Consider the following 18,008-nt stretch of genomic DNA (forward strand, 5'->3'; position numbering starts at 1 on the left):
AGAGACGACTGGGAGATATTTTAAAGTTGCATCAGACCATCAGTAAGGGCAGCATCAGCACAGTCCGAGAGAATAGCGGCAGCCCAAACATGACTGTAACACAACAGGCAGCGAGACAATTTGTCACAAATTATTTGTGCATGCCGACTGTTATACAGATTCAGCACAGATAATAAGTGTGTCCCGTTTGGCCAACCAATCAAATCAAATACGGGATTATTTACAGCAATGACATGCCGAGTTTGACAGACGTCGCCCAGGAGGTGTGACTCGCAAACCTCCACATTATGTAAGCAGCTTTATAATTTCCTGACACGCGCCACCGGGTGACAGACAATACTTCATGAGGTCTGACCTGTCTAACGGTGCTGTTCCCGGTAACGGCGAAGTCTTCCTGGTCCTTTGGAGTTTTTACGGTAACTTTGATTATTTCCTCCACAGCAGGGGGTGACTGGTCATCCTCCTCCGCCGGATCGGCCATCGCTTCTCGGGAGTCGGAACTGTGATGAGACACCGCTCCCGGACCGGCCACTAGCTCAGAGACGGGACGCAAAACTCCCGTGGTGTGATATAGGGTTCCCGCGAGTGTGGACCTCTCACATTAACCGTTCCCATGTGATGCTGCCGTAACATCTGTGTCACACAGCTCAAGGCATCACCGGGAGAAGCAGACTTTAAAGACACAGCAATTCTAAATATACAGATCGAGACCTACACACAGCCAAGAAGTTTAGTCTCCATCCCAGACAGCGGCACGCATGCGCTAAAGACCCAAACAGAACCAATGTCTGTTTCATTACGCAGTAACGGGATGATCAGCATAGAGATGATTGTCCTGAGACAAAATATATCACATACAGACAATGAGAAACATATTTTACACTGAACTGAAAAAGTCGTTTATTTTACTTTTATACAGTGAAAAGGAGAGAAAAAAAACATACATTTCACACCTGTCATTTGGCATCAAATCAACGGGTTGGGATGGAGGGGGAGGGGGGGGGTGGCGTGAGACAGCGCTGGGGCTGAAACCAGATCAGAACAAGGGGTCTAGAGACAGGCCTCTCGCACAAGGCCACACCCCTGCCGACATAAGCACACATCTTTTTTTAATTATAGCAGCCTTTTAAAAACCTTTTCAAAATGTCTGCAACTCAACACAACCCCCCGGACGTCAGGGTGTCGGGGGTCTTGGCGTATGTGTGTGTCTGTGTGTGTGTGTGTGTGTACTTTATAGTACTCTGTGGAACATGCAGAGTGCCCGGAGATACAGAATCTGTAGAAACCAGGAAACCCTGAAGAATAGAATGGAGTACTTTTGATTTTGTGTTTTCTTTTTTGCAGTCAGTCAAAGTCCTCCTTCCTCCAGACGTCTTCATAGATCCTCCGAACCCTTCTTCCCCTTTCGGTTTCCCTGCCAATCAAAAGCGAGACCAGGAAGTATATGTTAGTGTCCCGCGGAACCCAGGAACAAACATGGAGATGTGATGCTGCGTTCCAGTTGCCTGGGGCGTAAGAATTTGGAGTTGGGATTGACGTCACACCCCCAGTTGACCGTGTTCCAGAAACAAAAGGTGAAAAACCCACTTTGGCCTAATCTTTGTAGCTTCAGCCAAGTTAGCCGTTGTTAGCAACAGCAGCTGATAACAACGCATTATGCGTTTGTTATCAGTATGCACTTTTGCACATACAGTCACTGTAGCAACATTGTCCACTGATAGAAGTTGGACAGTACAGTGTTTACGGCTGATTTAATGAGGCACAAATAAGCAGGGAGCGTTCCAGATTACATTGTACTGGGGAACTAGGAGAGTCCCAGTTCTCGCGACAACTGGAACGCAGCATGACATACGGCTCAGCCCGGGGACCAATGAGAGGACCCGGATGTGTCAAAAAACTCTGATACAGTAGACCACAGTAACACAGGATATCCGTTGAATCAACATTGCGGTGGAACATGCACATTTTGTCTTGTACCCGATTTCCTACAGAGTTTAAGACTAGTCATTTTTTCCAGTCTGGGACCTGTCTTAGTCTGTGTAGATGAAACCAGAGTGCTGCCTGCTTCAGTTGTACTGTTACCTTTGGCCACTTCCTCACTTCCTGTCTGGCATATGAGGGAGGGGGGGAGCACACACACTGGTATATGGTGGAGAGGAGGAACACACACACCTCAGATTTACAAACATCACACACAAGATCCCCCAATGCTCGACTGCTGTCACTAAAGGTCACAGGCTAACAAAAGTTCATCTATATTGTGTGTGTGGGGGGGGGTGTACATGTAATTGTACCTGATGTTTTGGTTGCTCTGACTGTAAACCTTTCACTTTCGACTTCTCCTGTTCCAGTGAGGCGTGAAGTGATGTCACCTACAGGGCCAAAACAAGCAGTGGTTTAAACGATTCCCCATTGACAGACAGACAGCTAGCCACACACACACACACACACACACACACACACACACACACACACACACACACACACACACACACACACACACACACACACACACACACACACACACACACACACACACACACACACACACAGTGACGCTTTGGATAAAAGCTATGCTTTTAGGTATTTTTAAGTTTGCGCCTAGCGATTACACTACCACGGCCGGAGCTACTTTTATGAAGGTCGAAATCCGGAGTCTAGTGTAATAGGTAAAATACTAGCCAAGAAAAATATACCCTTGATTGCTGTACCTCCAACTCGTAAATCCCCTGTTTAATATGCACTTTTAATGGATGTGTGATATGCGTTTGCAATTTCGCGTGTGATCGCGGATCGTTTTTCCCGTTCAAAAACGTAGCCATGGACCTCCGCGCTAGTGTAATCCAGGCCTAAACGACTGTAATGTAAACGTAATGTAAATGTAATGTAAACACAAACAAACACACCTGTGAGGACAGCTCCTCCTTGATATTTAGAAGCTCTTCCACTTGTAGAAGGATCTCTGCTTTGTCTTTCACTGTGGAGGGGGTAGAGGAAGGGGGTTCAGTCTGAGTGCTGCTCTGGTGGGCAGAGCGGGGGGGGGGGGGGCTGGCCTGTCTGAGGTACTCACTCTCTCCCTGCTGAAGCATCTTGAGCAGCTGAGCGTTTCGGGCTTTCACTTCTTTGTATTTCCCCTGCGGGGGCGACAGGGAAGAACATGCTATTTTAAGACCCGAGGAGGAGGAGAGAGAGTGTGAGAAAGAGATGTTGAGGAATTTACATCCAAACACTTTAAACCTTTGTCCTCTCTCTCCTTTTTTGTAATTCATCACCTCCCCCAAATATTCACATAGCTGTGCTAACATACAAAATGGCTTCCAGGAGGCCATCTGTCTACAACAGAATAACCATCCTTTGTCATCCTTTGTCCCCAATTGCCGCCCTTTTCTCATGTCACATGTCTGTATTCTCGGCCACGCCTGCCATTTCATATGACGTACAATAGATTAGCCAATCCCATCCTGGAAGCACCATACCTGTGTTTTGCTTGAATAAAAGTCAGCCCAAGAGGCTGAAGACTTCACTTCGCTGAATAAACCACCCTTGTTGCGTTGTTCAGGAAGTCCTTGCGCTCGTATGCTTTTCACAATAAACCAGACTTAACCTTTTGAGCGAATCTTGGCGAACCTTTTTGACTAGATCAGTTAAATTGCTATTACAGAGACACACACACCCACACACACAGTGAATGTCTTCTATCCTGGTACCTCACCTCCCACTGTGAGATGATCTTCTTCAGCTTGTCTATCTCCTGGTCTTTCTTCTCCAGATCGTACTTCAGCTGCTCTGCCCGGGGGTCCTGGAGAGGAGACCGCCACACCGCAGTCAGACACAGTCTTGTGAGATGGAGTGTGTGTGTGTGTGTGTGTGTGTGCTGTTATGAGAACATTGGAGTACTAAGTCCTATAGTAATAGTGAATGTCTGTGAGCTGGTTAGTTGGTTTGTCGGTCTCACTGGTTCGTGCTCCGTGGAGGTGGTGACCTCCTGACCCCCGCTGTTGGAGAACTGTTCTCGCCTCTTCTCCCTCTGAACGATCTTGGTCACGTCGTCCTCCAGCTTGTTGAAGAACCTGTCCTCTGGAGGCGCCGGATTGGCCAGCTTGGACTCCTGGGACAGTCAAGCCGATCGAATGGAGAAAATATCAGGTCGGTGACGTCATACTGTTATACACACAGGGCCCACATTTTCTGGGGCAGAGCAATGAGAAAATCTCTGAGAAACGTAACACTTAGAATAGAGGTGCAATCACCTAGAAAAAGGTTTGATATTACCAAAAATCTTTTCATGATTCTCGCAAAGAAATAATCAATTTATGTAAATGATGGCCAAATGTGAAGCAATAAAAGCCATTACTGGTATTTTCTGTTTTAGCAGTGCTTTCCCCTCTATTCTAGATATTATGTTATATTATGCACCAGAAAATCTCAGCCCAAGGTCTTTTCCCAATTTGCAACATTTCATACAACTGAACTTTTCGACCACCCTATTATCTATATGTGTGCATCTCCCATTGAGAAAGTAAATTACAATGTGTCTGACTTGCTGTGAAGCCACAGTTCCAAGCCATGTTTTCAGAACCAGACATCCTCACCTCTTTCTCCTTTCTGCTGAGCTGTTCTGTGGGGGGAAAGCATGTGTGTTAATATAGTAGTGGTGGTAGTAGTAGTAATAGTAGTAGGCCCTTTACTGATCCATTCTAAATTACGTAAACAAGAAGAGTTGGCTGTTCAAGGGTGCATTCATTTTGGTTTCTAGCATGAAATAAACATGATTCTTTTTGGTTTCTGGTGTAGACCGGAGGTGATGATTTGAATGGTGAATTTTAACTGATTCACTCGCCTTATCTGCGTCTGGTGTTCTGAGTAATGCTTTCTATTAGCCTACATGTGCAGCCCCCCAGAGTTAGATATGATAGACATAATAGATATGACAGAGAGACAGACAGACAGACAGACAGACAGACAGACAGACAGACAGATAGATAGATAGATAGATAGATAGATAGATAGATAGATAGATAGATAGATAGATAGAGGCACTAGTGTAACATAATATACATAGACGGACAACACCACACTCACAAGCTTCATGGACAAATGTGTGTGTGTGTGTGTGTGTGTGTGTGTGTGTGTGTGTGGGTCAGGATGCGACCAGCAGGTCTTGACTGAAGCCCACTGGTCTCCTCTCACCTATGTTCCCCTCTGCCTGGAAGTCCTTCAGAGACACGGTCATCTTCTTGTCTTTGCCCTGCTGGTTCTTCTTCTTCTTCCCTCCTCCTCCTCCTCCTGCCGCCTTGGGAGAGGCTGTGTCCGTCCCGTCCTCCTGGGAGGGGACGACTGGACCGGTCTGAGAGGGAGAGGAAAGGAGAGGAGCAGTGAGGAGAGGAGAAAGAGTCACGTGAGATGATGAGAGGAATCTGTAGCCCCACTTCGTATGTACCTGCTTGAGTTCTTCAAAATCCAGTTTACTCAGGATCAGGGCCTTCTCCAGGTCTGCCTCGTACAGCTCACTGGTCAGCTGACCAGCAGGGAGACATGGACCAAGAGAAGAACAACAGAGTAGTAATGCTACAGGACACAAAGGTAGTATAATATCGTCATAGATCCACACAAGATCCCCAGACGCAAAAGTTTGTGGTGGCATCTGGACAAGACCACAGACGAGTAGCGTGTGTGTGTGTGTGTGTGTGTGTGAGATGTCCCACCGCACCTGTTCGTCCCTCTGCTTCCACTGCTTCCATCCCTCAGGGGGCGGGGCCTGGTCCCCTGCCGCAGGGTGGAGCAGCTCATTGGCTACTCCCTGCAGCGACAGGTTGGGGGGCGGGGCAGAGGACTTCTGAGGGAGCTTCTTGAAGGCGAGACTCCGTAACTTGGGACGACAGTGAAGCAGCACGGCATTGTGTCAACCAATGTAAGTAGAGATCAAAATGTCACCACAATATATTATTTATTTGAGAACAGAACTGTTTTATACATTTGTGTAAAAAAAGCAGACAATAGTGGTTTTGAACACGGGCTCAAGTTGCACCAGTGTTCACACTCTCTCTCACAAGTAGTCACCACAGACTGTGTGTGTGTGTGTGTGTGTGTGTGTGTGTCAGTCACCTCGTTGGCCTCGCTCTGTTGCTGCTCTTTCTTTTTCTTTCTCTTGTCCTTTTTCTTGTCGTTTCCCTGGGTCGCCTTGCTACCCTTCCCCCCCGGCCGAGACTTCCCCGAGTCCCGCCCGCCTTTGGACTTCCCCACCTCGGATGAGTTGTCCGAGTCCGAATCCGAGTCGATCTGAAGGAGGGCGAATCGGGAGGCTGTCGTTGGGACGGAGATCATTGTTGATGCCATTGGGACACCTGTGTACAGAGACAACCCATCAGACTGATGGCAACCATCACACCGCTAAGAAGAACAATCAAGCCAGCATTGTCAACACTATTTAGGCAGTATTGCGATTGGAAAACCCAGTTGTCAGCAAACATACCCAGCCTACCTGCTGCATTTAGCTAGCTAGCTAGCTAGATTAGCCGTCTACAATCCTTTGTCCAAGCACGCCAGCTAAATCAGCTAGCTAACGTTAGCTAGTCCCTTTTCGCCTGCTTATCTGTATCCGGAGTATGAGTAGCTTGATCAACTAGCATGATGGCCGTGTACTCGCTTAGACAGGCTGTCCGGCCCGGAGTGCTCCTGGCTAGCCCGCTAGCGAACTAACGAAAAAAGACGACCGGCTAGCTAGCTCGCAGGCTAGCATTACACTGCAGCAACGGCTACACACCAAACCGGACGCAAACAAGTGAAAAACTTTGTATGGCCATCTATCTCAAGTACTTTCATCGTTGGAAAACGCACTGCATCGTTAGACTACTGTGTACGGTATGTTTGAAGTGAGGTGTACACGATAGATATCAAGTGAAAACATACTTTCACCTGTACAAGTTGCTGTATCCTCGGTTACCACACGTTCAACACGACTCAGTCGGCAAGTACGGTGGCCTGCCTGCACATGCACGGATGTTGTATAAATAGGACGTTGAAATAAAACCAGGCCAGGCCCAGCCTGGCTTATGTGCGTGGCTGGCTTGTTTCTGTTCAGGACTGGTAGGACGGAAGCTAGTCATGCCACTGAAATAGCTGTGAATTGATATGACATGAAATAATGTCTGATAAATTAAGATAGGTCTTGTCGCCTGGACACATCATTTCCAAAAAGTAAACAACAGCGTTTGTTTAGCTACATAGACTAGCGGACTTTTGCTCAGCATAGATGGTAATCTCTGAGAATGTCCCGCGTGGGAGTCCAATGCTCTGACCACTACTCTACTTGTGGAATTAAGGTAAGGGATAAAAAGGTTGGAGTGAAAGGATGAATGTGTGGAGGTTTGGGGTTTAGTGCCATAAAGTCATCCCCACCGGGTCCGGTCTCCCGGGTGGGAGTCCAATGCTCTGAACTCTACTCTACTTGTGCAGTGTAGATCGGCGGGTTGATTTTGGTGTCCTTCTTGATTTTGGTGTGCTGGGACTACTGCCTCTTGTGGTGCCAACAGAGAGATGCAGGCCAACATTGTCGGGAGTAAGTGATAACCCGACAAACACTATACTAGCACAAATATACCCCCAACACATGCGCACGCACACACACACGAAAGAGTAGAACAATTTGATTTTGATTCTGGTTTAATATTATATAAGTCAAGCCAAATCAGAAAATAAATTAGCCTATTTATCAAACAGTACAAAACAAACAACGCCACAATATATTAAAATCTACATAGGAACAAACTTTAGGATTTTTGATTTAAAAAATGCCTAAGCTAGTACCCAGGTTACTTCTACAAGTGCCGGCTCTTCATGGATGGAAAGTGCTGCAGGGTTCACAGAACGTGATCAGCGTTTCCCAAGACTTCCCAGCGGTGCCCTTCCCTCCTCCCTTCACTTTGATAAGAACACACCAAACAAGCGAGAAGAATGACGAGGATACGTTGTGCTTCGATACTTGGGACTGAATTTCAGAAGGGACAAGAGAAAGGAGAACACGTCAGCGTATTGAGATGGAGCCTCTAGCTATGTTTTCTCAGGAAGTGAAGGTGGTTATTCTACATTTTATTGCTTCCTTGTGACCAGTCAGTCAGTCAGTCAGTCAGTCAGTCAGTAGTCAGTCAGTCAGTCAGTCTCACAAAGGCCTTTCCTTATATTTAAACATGTTATAACAGTGATAGCAGCTCGTCGTCAGTCAGTTTCGAGGCACTTCGATGGAGTCCTCCTGGAAGGAGGAGTCCCAGCTACTCGTGAGGTTGGAGCGCCCCCTGGGGCGGTCGGCGGGCGCGATCTGCCTCAGCTCTCTCCGGGACAGACGGACCGGGGTCAGCTCCGCCTGCCCCGCCCCGTCCTGGTCGCCCTCCTTCCTGCCGTGCGCGGGGGGGCGGGCGTGGGAGGAGGGAGGGGGAGTCTGGGAGTCCGGCGCCAGCTCCCGGAGTTTCCTCTTCAGCTCGCGGCTGGTGCTCTTGTAGAAGAACAGGTCTCTCTCCAGCTGCTGCAGTCTGGCCTGTACTGCCTGGTCAGCTACCCCTGGGCCACCTCCACCAACCACTACACACATGCACACACACGTACACACACACACGCACGCACACACACACACACACACACACACACACACACACACACACAGAAAGCAGGAACCATGAGTATACTGTAATAGAGACAAACGGTAAGGACAGAACAGAATAGAGGAACACCGCACACACTATCTATCTATCTATCTATCTATCTATCTATCTATCTATCTATCTATCTATCTATCTATCTATCTATCTATCTATCTATCTATCTATCTATCTATCTATCTATCTATCTATCTATATCTCTCTCCCTCCCTCCCTCTCTCTCTCCCTCTCTCTCTCACCCTGGAGCTGCTGCAGGAGCAGCTGGATGCTGTGCTGGTGCTCTCTGTGCTGCTGGGTGAGCCTGCGGTCCGTGTCCAGCGTGAGGCGCCGCAGGGCGGCCTCCGTCTCCCTCAGCGCCGCCCCCTGGTCCTCGGCGTGCAGCCGGAGCTCCTGGCAGCGCAGACGCAGCCCCCGCTCGCGCTCACGCAGACACACCACCTGGACGGGGGGGTGGGAGGGGTTTTTAGAACAGTGTATAGATGGAGTTATAGACCTGTAACACACTGGAAAGTTATGTAATACGCTGTATGAGCGCTGTATGAGCCCAACAAACAATTTGTAAGACGAGGGAGAGATGGAATAATCAAAACGATGTCAGCATAAAATGTTCTATCTCAGCAGGATATTGATGTAACAGATTTCGTATTGGACGGGATATTGAGATATACAGGGATATATTAATGAAATATTAAATTTTACTTGGGATATAAAAGCTTTGTCTAAAACGTTGGAGCTCAGAACTTTCCGGTCTATTGAACTGCTTGCATGTGTGGGATCAATAAACCGCTTCACACTGAAACTATTTTTGGACTTTGGGTTTTCTTCAAAATGGTGTGACTCTTAAGACTTAGTTTCTGGTGAAGTGTTTCACAACTCTGCATTTTCTGATCATTTTCTCCAAGAATTTTGAGACGCCTATAAAACTAAATATTTAGGTAATTTGGGCATCAGATTTATAATTTTGACCAGAACCGATCCACACCAGGGGGAGAGGGGGGGGTGGCGGACGGCGGTGGTCTCTCACTTCCAGTGTCCGCGTGTGCGAGCGAGAGTGAGCGTAGGAGCGTGTGTGTGTGTGTGAGAGAGAGACAGCCTGTGTGTGTGTGAGAGAGAGAGAGCGAGCCTGTGTGTGTGTGTGTGTGTGTGTGTGAGAAAGGGACAGAGCTTGTGTGTTTCTGACCTTATTGAAGTATTTGACCAGCAGCGCCGATGCCTCTGGGAGGGACAGTTCCCTCAGCTTCCTCATGACATCGCCGTGGGCGGGGTTAGCCGGGTCGAGGTCGGTGTGGGCGGGGCCTCCCAGAAGCCTCTGTCTCTCCTGGATGGAACGGTTCTTAAACTCTACGGCAGCATCCAGGGCCTCCACAGCCTCCTCCAACTGCAGCAGGGCGTGCTCCTCCTGCACACACACACACACACACACACACACACACACACACACACACACACACACACACACACACACACACACACACACACACACATCACATCAGTCCCCACCTCCAAGATCCACACTTGCATAACACATAGAACGACGGTTTCTACCGAGCAGCATCTTCTGTCCTATTGGCCAACAATAAGTCGGCTCCGCCATATTGGTCTTACGTAACGAGGTGGTAGAATGCGGAAGTCGCCACTGACTCCAATGGGGGAAAAAAACGCTACATAAATACTACTTCAAGAACCGAAATAGTCAACTCCGATTGTTTTTCACTACTGTGGTTTTCGCGTTTGGAAATACATGGAAGTGAATGAGCCGTAGTGAGCCATCAGCTCATTCACTTCCATGTATCTTCCGTGTACCATATATGAGTCTGGCAATGATGAGTTTGTAAGTCCGATAGTGTATTCTGTCTGTTATTTTCACTATTTCGGCTCTTGAAGTGTTTTTTTAATGGGGTTATTATACAGTTTTACATTGTAGTCAAGGGCGACATCCTCATTCTACCACCTGGTTACGTCAGACCAATATGGCGGCACCGGCTCGTGATATAGGCCTATGGGAGGTCCTGTGGTGACCACAGAGGTTAAAGGTCGTCTGTGACCTGTACGGTGAGCAGTCTGCCGTCCCTGAGCTGGCCGTCCAGGTCGTCTTTCCTCCGTCTCAGGCCGTCTCTCTCCGCCTGCAGCTCCTCCAGGGCCACGCCCCCGGCCGGCCACGCCCCGCCGCCGGCCAGCTCCGCCTCCACCGCTCCCAGCTCCGCCTCCACCGCTCCCAGCTGAGCCGACACCCTCAGGAGGTCCTGGCTCAGAGTCTGGACACACACACGCACGCACACAGACACACACACACACACAGACACACACACACACATATGTACCACACACAGACAGAACACACATACGCGCACACACACACACACACACACACACACACACACACACAAACACACACACAGATACACACAGTACACATATGTACCACACACAGACAAAACACACACACACAGACATGAACCATGCACACGCACATGTACATACATACGCAAGCAAAAATCACTAACAGTACCAGTTTAGAGTCACATCCTATGCATTTGGCACTGTAGATGATAACAAAGTCTTCACACACACGCACGCACACACACACACACACACACACACACACACACACACACCAATTCCTACCTGACTGGAGCGGAGCCTCTTCAGCTCCAGCTGGTTCCTCTCCTGTAGACACGCCTCTCGCTGCAGCAGCACCTCCTCCCTCCGCCTTAGCTCCTCCTCCAGCTCCTGCAGGCCCCGCCTCCTCTGCAGCGCCAACTCCTCCTCCTGCTCTAGCCACACCCTCCTGTCCGTCAGCGTCTGTCAGAAAAGAGTGAGAACGAGCCGAGGGATGAAGATCTCTTGAAGATCTCCGAAGATCTGTCGTTTCTAGTTTGAGGAGGGTGAACTCTTTCCTGTGAGATCTCAAAGGTTTCTTCTACCTTGGAGTCGTCAGAGTGGCCATTTTGGCAGACGGACGGGTCTTCGGTCCACGGCTCCTGCAGCACAGACACAGCTTGATAAGACTGAGGTACTGTACATTCTGAACATATGAGAGGTCAACCCATACTTATTAAGCCCTGTACACGTTCATGATAATGATATGAATGCCAACATTCTGTAGGTGCGACCCACAATTGTGCACAATGGTGCTCGTATATTGTTTTTATTTTTGCACTCGTATTTTGAACTGCTCTTTGCACTGTCCTGTCTTTGCACTGTCCTGTCTCGTCCCTCTGGACCCTGTCCAATGTTGTCTCCATGTCTCATGTATGCACCGCTGACCGAAACAAATCCCTAGTATGTTGTAAAACCACAAGACTATAAATGAATTCTGATTCTATGAATGGCATTTTTATACGTTTCTTTAGGAGTGTTGTGTTATCTGAACGCCCTATGATATTAACTCCTGTTGAATCTGTGTGAGAGTGGACTGACCCTACTGCTGGTCAGGCCTGTGTTGTGGTGGTCAGTCTGCAGGTCTTGCGTCTGCAGCCTCAGGTGCTCCACGCTGCGCTGTAGCTCCGCCCGGCTGAGCTGCACCTGCTGGGAGAGGCGAGCCAGCGCGCCCTGACCCCGCCCATGACCCGGGCCCTGTCACACACACGCGCACACACACACACACACACACACACACACACACACACACACACACACACACACACACACACACACACAGCAAGTAGAGAAATGATGAGGATCCAGGAGCTGTCCATCAACATATGCTTAAAGGAGGAGCTGATCAAAGAGAGCTGGACAAAACTGGTACTGTGTGTGTGTGTGTGTGTGTGTGTGTGTGTGTGTGTGTGTGTGTGTGTGTGTGTATGGATTTGTGTGTGTGTGTGTGTGTGTGTGTGTGTGTGTGTGTGTGTGTGTATGGGTGTGTGTGTGTGTGTGTGTGTGTGTGTGCATGTGTGTGTGTGTTTGTGTGTATGGGTGTGTGTGTGTGTGTATGTGTGTGTGTGTGTGTGTGTGTGTGTGATGAAACACACCTGAATCTGAGCTTCAGTCTTTCTTTGATCCACTGCAAAGAGTCTATCAACTGCTTGAACCTCCTTACCTGTAACACACATGCATAGATTCATTATTCATGCAAAATAAATAAGAACCCCCCTTCGCACACACACACACACACACACACACACACACACACACACACACACACACAGTACCAGTTTTGTCCAGCTCTTTGATCAGCTCCTCCTTCAAGCGTATGTTGACTGACAGCTCCTGGATCCTCTGGGCGTGGCTAGCTTGTAGCTCCGCCTTCCTCCGACGCCGACTCCGCCTGGCGCTGCTCCCCTCCCCCCCTGGACACAGACAGGAACAGCGAGTGTGTTACATTGAACCCAGACTCAGTTCCTGCTGGGAGCTTCTTTGAGTTCAATTCAAACTAGATATAGTGCATTTTCTGAAGAAAACCTCATTTAAATGAAGCATTTTAACAAAATACAGAGAGCTGACTTTTTAAAAATCTTTCATTCACGTACCTGCAGTGAGGTCTGGCAGGTGGGCTGGGTTCTTGTGGTTCTGGGCTGAGTCAGGCTCCTGGCTCTGGTTCTGTTTGCTGGTCCAAGTACGGTTCAGGGAACGCCTGCGTGCGACAGAGCTGGTCAAATACTGTGTGAAAAAACCTGAGGGAACACTTGACTGGATGGACCAATCAGACAGCTCCATGTTCAGTGGAGGTCAGTATATCTCACCTGAATCTCTTCGTGCCCCCCTCCTGCTCCTCCCCCTCCTCCTCCTCCCCCTCCTCCTCCTCCTCCTCTCCCTGGCCCTCCTCCTGGGCGGAGCCTGGGCAGAGCACCTCGTCTCTCTCCTCTATCTGGGCCAGGAGCAGCTGGCTGCGCGTCCGGAAGGCGGCCATCACTCTCTCTAGGGAGCAGGCTGGAGGACTGGTCTGGATCTACAGTACAGATAGACGGGTACACACACACACACACACACACACACACACACACACACACACACACAAAGGCTCAGTCATCAATCATAATAAGTAATTATACTACCTCATCTCTGGCACTGCCTTTACATACTCTCACTGTATGTATATATATAAATATACTGTAAAAAATAAATAAATAAAATAAAAAAATATAAAAAAATATAAAAAAAATGTACTCTACATATATAAATGTTACTTTTGTTATGTATTCGTGTTGTAAATTATAGCTGTACTGTACTGTAGTGCTTGCTGAAGTACTGTATTGTTAACCTGCCAAGGGACTACAGATGAAAATGAGCTCATTATTAGCTAACTGGCACGTTTACACTGACATGGAAACTGAAATGTTGATTAATGTGCACTGTCCCTTTAAAATAAATAAACTAAACAAAACAGTCACTATCAGACAAGGCGAAACAAACGCCCCCGCGCCGACCGCGCCGCCCCCGCGCCGCCCCCTACCTTCCTGGAGCCCTGGCGTGCTGAGGCCTGGCTGAGCAGGGGGACGCTGTGGGGTCTCCTGGCCGCTGGCGTCCCAGAGGCCCCGCCTTCCAGCGACGCCCCCGAGGACGCCGCCCTGGAGGCCAGGAGGTCGGCGCGGAGACGATCGATCTGCAGCTGCTGCTCCACCAGCCGGTCGCTCTGCACGCTCGCACACACACACACACACACGCACACACGCATGCGCACACACACACAAGCACAATATTTTCATGAAAATCAGACCCTTTCAAATTAAGGGGACAAGGGATAGGTTAATCACCTGTATGTGCTCTCTTCTCCTCCACCCTCTCTCTCCTCCCTCTCTCTCCTCCTCCCTCCCCCTCCTTCTCTTTACCCCTCCCTCTCTCCTCCTCCCTCTCTCTTCCCCCCCCCTCCTCCTCCCTCTCTCTCTCCTCCCTCTCTCCCCTCCTCACTCCCTCCTCCTCCCTCCTCCTCCCTCTCTCTCTCTCCTCCCTCTCTGTCCCTGGTACCTGTATGCGTCTGTGCTCCCTCTCCTCCTGCAGGGCCTGCAGCTGTGTCCGTCTCTCCAGGAGGAGGCTCTTCACCTCCCTCCTCACCTCCCTCAGCTCTGCCTCCTTCTGCTCCAACACATCCTCGTCCACGGCTAGGGCCTCCTGAACGAGGGAGGGACAGAGAGAGTGAGAGGGAGAGAGACAGAGAGAGAGAGACAGAGAGAGAGAGACAGAGAGAGAGACAGAGAGAGAGAGAGAGAGAGAGAGTAATGCATACCAATAAGCTATAGTATAGAATATGGTCCAGTATTCCTGAATATCAGACAGTCTTTATCTCCGTGACCCCCCACCCCCCCTCGTGACCCCCCAGTACCTGACACCTCTTCAGCTCCCGTCTGAGCTGCTGGACGGTGACGTCGCGGGTCTCCTCGCTCCCCGTCCCAGCAGGGGGTCCGGGGTCCTGGAGGGGTACCGACAGGCCGAGCTCCGCCTGTCTCTCCAGCCAGTCCTGCAGGCGCCCACGCGCGTCCACCCCCGGGGGGAGGCTCTGCAGCTCCTCCAATAGGAGAGCGGCATCCCGCGCCTGGCCGTGAGACCGTGGCTCCTCCTCCTCCTCCACCTCCTCCTCTTCCCGCTTGGCCTCCCTGTCCGGCTCGGGCTCGTACCGATCGCCGCGTCCAGCGCTGTCGGCCCCGCCCCTCCCCTTCAGTGCCTCGCGGAGCGCCCGCACCTCGTGCTCCAGCTCCTCGATGCGAGCCTCCCTGGGGTCCCAGCCCGGACACGGCCCACCGGCGCCAGGACACGCCCCCGGCCGGTTGCGCACGCGACGTGCCCGCGAGGCAAACTGCAGCGCGCTCAGCGTCTCCGCCACGCAGGGGTGGGCGGGGCTCACGCACGCTACCATGAGGGTGTGGGCGGAGCCCCCCAGCGAGTCCCGGAGGAGGCGCGTGATCTTGGCGTCGCGGTACGGGACGTGGCCGCTGCGGCCGGCGCAGGAGGACGACGGCGCTGTTAGGGCGCGGATAACGTTGCCGAGCGCCAGGAGGCCGGCGTTGATGTTGACGGACTCCTTGAGGCGCTGACCGGTGTTCCCCGTGCGGCTCGCCCGCTCCGAGCCCGCCAAGTCCACCAGGTGGAGTTTGGAGCAGCGGGCGGGGCCGTGGTGAGGGCGGCGACGCTGGGCGAGCTGCAGTGTGAGGATGGCGTGCGAGCGGCTGGAGCGCTCGTTCATCTGGGTGGAGCCCGTGTGGCGCAGGGCGTCGCCCGCCGCCAGGACGCTCAGCAGCTCCTCCGCTGAGGTCACCGCCGTCTCGCTGGCGCCCACCACCACTGGAACACACACACACACACACACACACACACTACCATCGTTACACAACCATAGCCTCTCCCTGGCCCCCACCATCACTATAAGGCTCAGACACTCGGATTATTGGAGGTAGGTGCAGATACCAAGGCCGTGCATACTACCTGCTACTTGCTATATAGTAGGCACTATATAGTAGGCATACTACATACTATATAGTACCTACTGTTCCACAAAACGCGTATAGTATGTGAGAAAATACAGCATGCTACATCTCGCCTACTATATAGCAGGTAGTATGCATTTCGGACACGGCCCAAGACTAGGCAGGCTCAGAGCACAGATGTTACATTTTTATTTTTAATTTATTTTTATTTAACCTTTATTTAACCAGGGAAAAGTCACACTGAGATTTACATCTCTTTTACAGGTGAGCCCTGGTCAAGAAAAGCAGCAAAGTTTCATACAGATAAAACATTATACAAATACATTATACAAATACATCACAAGTAGAAAGTGAAAGGACATGGGTTAAAAATACAGTAAGTAAAAATATATATTGAGCAGAGAAAACCTAGACACCTTCAAATACAGTGAACCACCTAGAAACACGTACATGGAGATGAGAGCAGCTCAGAGATGTGGGTTATAAAGGAGCTGATGGGTATTAACTGAGACAGCTTCAGGTCGTATTGGAAGCTGTTCCATAACGAAGGGGCGGAATAACTAAAAGCTCTTGACACCAAGGCATCTGACTCAAGCACGGACACACACACACACACACACACACACACACACACACACACACACACACACACACACACACAAGGGGAAAAGGGATAGGTTAATACCTGTATGTGCTCTCTCTCCTCCACCCTCTCTCCCCCTCCCTCTCTCTCCTCCCTCTCTCTCCTGCTCCCTCCCCCTCCTTCTCCCTCCCCCTCCTGCTCCCTCCCCCTCCCTCTCTCTTCTCCCCCCCCCCTCCCTTCTCCTCCCTCTCTCTCTCCTCCCTCTCTCCCCTCCTCCCTCCCTCTTCCTCCCTCCTCCTCCATCTCTCTCTCCCCTCCCTCTCTGTCCCCAGTACAGTGTGTGTGTGTGTGTGTGTGTGTGTGTGTGTGTGTGTGTGCGCGTGCGTGTGTGTGACCGTACCGGTGTTGCCCCTGTCATCCTCTCTAATGTGCAGCTCCTTGTGGTTGGTGTCCAGCTCCAGCAGGTCACGCAGCTCCTCCATGTACAGCTCCACGTAGGACACCCGGACCGAGGCCTCCTCCTCGCTCCTCTCCCCCAGCAGCGAGAACAGGTCCTGGGCCACGCGGCTCACGATCCCGCCCTCCTCCTCCGGTAAAACAGCTGGTCAGGACGACACACAGACGTTAACATGACGCCGACAGAGACAAGACACACACACACACACACAGTCAGACACAAAAGTGCCTTTTTTGAAACTTTCACCCATGCCTCTCTCTCTCTCTCTCTCTCTCTCTCTCTCTCTCTCTCTCTCTCTCTCTCTCTCTCTCTCTCTCTCTCTCTCTCTCTCTCTCTCTCTCTCTCTCTCTCTCTCTCTCTCTCTCTCTCTCTCTCTCTCTCTCTCTCTCTCTCTCTCTCTGTAGCTCAGGAGGCGGCTGTGGCTCAGGAGGTAGAGCGGGTCGTCCAATGATCATAAGGTCGGCGGTTCGAATCCCGGCTCCTCCTGTCCACATGTCGAAGTGATGGGCAAGACACTGAACCCCAAATTGCCATTGGCCATTGTGAAGCGCTTTGGATAAAAGCGCTATATAAGTGCAGTCCAATTACCATTTACGCACACAGGAGCATCTTAAAACAACTGTGAACCCAGAACTGTGCATATCTGACAACTCACCGACATGCCCCCCGCCGAGGGTGTACGTCTTCCCAGAGCCCGTTTGGCCGTAGGCGAACACCGTAGCATTGTTCCCGTCAAGCAGAGATGTCAGTAGGGGCCGAACGCAGGACTCGTACACTTCGGCCTGCTGGGCTGACGGTCCGAAGGCGTAGTCGAACAGAAAGGTGCGGTCGGCGCCCAGCATCACCTGAGCAGAGTCGGGCACCACGCGTACACACACCTGGTGGTTGTGGAGGATCTCTTTGGGGAGCAGAGGTCTGATCCGAACCGCGACCCGCACACAACCCTCTTCACTCAT

At 50.6% G+C, this 18,008-nt stretch overlaps 3 protein-coding genes across 3 annotated transcripts in view; all 3 read right to left on the reverse strand.

Annotated features, from left to right (window-relative positions):
* Positions 1 to 481, reverse strand: part of LOC311310229 (ubiquilin-1-like) — a gene marked incomplete at both ends in the record, with an annotated part of 26,123 nt that extends 25,642 nt beyond the window's left edge. Inside the window, one exon of the mRNA XM_084439652.1 lies at positions 356 to 481. Within this exon, the coding sequence (XP_084295778.1) occupies positions 356 to 481 (126 nt within the window). The remainder of the gene's footprint in view (positions 1 to 355) is intronic.
* Positions 482 to 913: 432 nt separating this feature from the next.
* Positions 914 to 6,966, reverse strand: gkap1 (G kinase anchoring protein 1). Its single transcript, XM_084439337.1, has 12 exons — positions 6,910 to 6,966; positions 6,106 to 6,344; positions 5,711 to 5,869; positions 5,441 to 5,518; positions 5,191 to 5,347; positions 4,593 to 4,618; positions 3,956 to 4,108; positions 3,713 to 3,799; positions 3,071 to 3,134; positions 2,907 to 2,977; positions 2,295 to 2,372; positions 914 to 1,414 (listed from the first exon to the last, which is right to left on the reverse strand). Exons 2-12 carry the CDS (start codon positions 6,334 to 6,336, stop codon positions 1,376 to 1,378), a joined length of 1,143 nt encoding a protein of 380 aa, XP_084295463.1. The 5' UTR covers positions 6,337 to 6,344; positions 6,910 to 6,966; the 3' UTR covers positions 914 to 1,375.
* Positions 6,967 to 8,218: 1,252 nt separating this feature from the next.
* Positions 8,219 to 18,008, reverse strand: LOC311310230 (kinesin-like protein KIF27; the record flags this gene model as incomplete). The annotated part of the gene is made up of 14 exons (XM_084439653.1): positions 8,219 to 8,574; positions 8,891 to 9,089; positions 9,832 to 10,050; positions 10,697 to 10,906; positions 11,277 to 11,453; positions 11,576 to 11,632; positions 12,072 to 12,203; positions 12,801 to 12,943; positions 13,413 to 13,542; positions 14,047 to 14,226; positions 14,559 to 14,702; positions 14,914 to 15,869; positions 16,996 to 17,196; positions 17,708 to 18,008. The coding sequence occupies 14 exons, from the start codon at positions 18,006 to 18,008 to the stop codon at positions 8,219 to 8,221; spliced, it is 3,405 nt and encodes a 1,134-aa protein (XP_084295779.1).

This window comes from Borostomias antarcticus, assembly GCF_949987555.1.
Source record: "Borostomias antarcticus genome assembly, chromosome: 6".
NCBI classification, from domain to species: domain Eukaryota; kingdom Metazoa; phylum Chordata; class Actinopteri; order Stomiiformes; family Stomiidae; genus Borostomias; species Borostomias antarcticus.